Source organism: Malurus melanocephalus, unplaced genomic scaffold (assembly GCF_030028575.1).
Source record: "Malurus melanocephalus ecotype Western Australia unplaced genomic scaffold, MMel_1.1 scaffold_3271, whole genome shotgun sequence".
Lineage (NCBI taxonomy): Eukaryota > Metazoa > Chordata > Aves > Passeriformes > Maluridae > Malurus > Malurus melanocephalus.
In genome coordinates this window covers 1-1,521 of record NW_026626503.1, presented here as the reverse complement: position 1 = coordinate 1,521, position 1,521 = coordinate 1, and the positions used below count along the sequence as shown (strand labels likewise).

General features: G+C 44.5%; 1 protein-coding gene across 1 annotated transcript in view; it reads right to left on the bottom strand.

Moving 5' to 3' along the window:
• The window catches only part of LOC130588078 (sporozoite surface protein 2-like), a gene marked incomplete at its 5' end in the record, with an annotated part of 5,666 nt that extends 4,149 nt beyond the window's left edge, over window positions 1–1,517 (bottom strand). Inside the window, 3 exons of the mRNA XM_057389033.1 lie at window positions 103–290; window positions 1,072–1,203; window positions 1,400–1,517. Of these exons, the coding sequence (XP_057245016.1) occupies window positions 103–290; window positions 1,072–1,203; window positions 1,400–1,517 (438 nt within the window). The remainder of the gene's footprint in view (window positions 1–102; window positions 291–1,071; window positions 1,204–1,399) is intronic.
• Between the last annotated feature and the right edge of the window lie 4 nt (window positions 1,518–1,521).

The following is a 1,521-nucleotide window of genomic DNA, read 5'->3' as shown; positions in this document are numbered from 1 at the left end:
TCCAAACCCTTTTTTGCCCTGATCCCACACACAGGACAGCAACCTCTGGGTTTCCCATGTGTATTTAAATAATTTTCACCCCCTCAGGGTGATAATTYGGGCTGGAGGAGCTGCAGTACCTGCKCTGGGGAGGTCCTGGAARTGAAAAGAAGCCACCAGGCTGTGCYCCCYGAGCGCGGGGTGMTGAATTGTGCAGTTGGCCGTGGCTTTGGGGTTGAATCTCAGCACCCTCAGGATGCTGCTCGAGCTCCACTTCTTCCCATCCGCTCCCAGCTGGTGCCTGCTGTCACCTGCACACCCACGAGGAGGGGAAAAGTGAGGTTTTTCTAAGCCAAAGCAATAAATCAAAGCGTTTCTATGACCCTGAAATGCTGTTTTACATCATTCTTGCAATGCAGGTTTTACTCTTCCTCTTTTCCATCTGTGGGGAGTTAAACACAAGGATTTTGTGCCTTGCCATGTGGAATTGGGGTAAATCTGATGTAATTCCTTCAGGTAACATTGATGATGTGCAAAAATAAAAATATAGATAAAATTTAAGATTTATTTATCGTGACAGAGATTTGTTTGAACAGCCCTGGAGGACAGGGAGGTGTTTCAGATRTTCTCCCGAAGTGCACAAATATTTCTGTTCATAACACAGAGATCCTGGCACTTCCCTTTGCTCTGTTACCCTTAAATTAAAGGAATTCTTTATTTCCAAATGAACCTTCACAGAGAATCCCTTTCTCACCCTTTCTCAACCCTTTTTCCATCCCCCAACAAAGCTGTGAGAGCTCCAAAAACATTTCAGAGCATTTCTGCTGGGAAGGAAATCATTTTTAGCAGCAGCAGCTCAGTAATTACAGCAACTTTGCCCCTGCTGAGCCCTGGTGAAACCGAGGTGTTGCCAGTAATTAAGATTTATTCGCTATTTTCTGATTARTGCAAATATTTACAGTGAATTATTAAAGCTGGGAATGGAAGGGGAAGGATGGAGAGTTACTCCCAAAATCCTGAACATTTTTAAACAGCACAAAACTGATAAAAAATTAAATTTTAGCGCTCAAACACTGATTTTTGRTCTCTTACCTGGGAGTTCTATCCCATTGTCCAGCAGCCAGGAAATCCGGGGCTGGGGTTTGCACCCCTGGGTGTGGCAGGACAGTCGGATGCCTCTTCCTGCATCTCGGGATGCTTCCAGCACCGGGAGAGAAGGAGCAGCTGCAGCAGGAATGTTTAGGATCAGTTTTGGGGTATTTTTTWAATTCATTTTTATGAGGGTTATTGGGATGATGTGTTAAACGCCATAAAATCTTGTGGAAAAATGAAATTTGGATGTGAGGAGCTGGTTCTGCCGTCCTGCTCCTCTGGGAAAAAAAAAAAGAAAAAAAAAGAAAACAAAAGTGAGAGAATTTACCCAAAATCTCAACTTTCTGGCTGTGGTTTTTGAAGCGCCTGCCGTAGTGGAAGCAGCTGTAAACGCCCTCGTCGTGCACCGTCACGTTGGACAGAAGGATGGACAATTCCTCCTTGGAATAA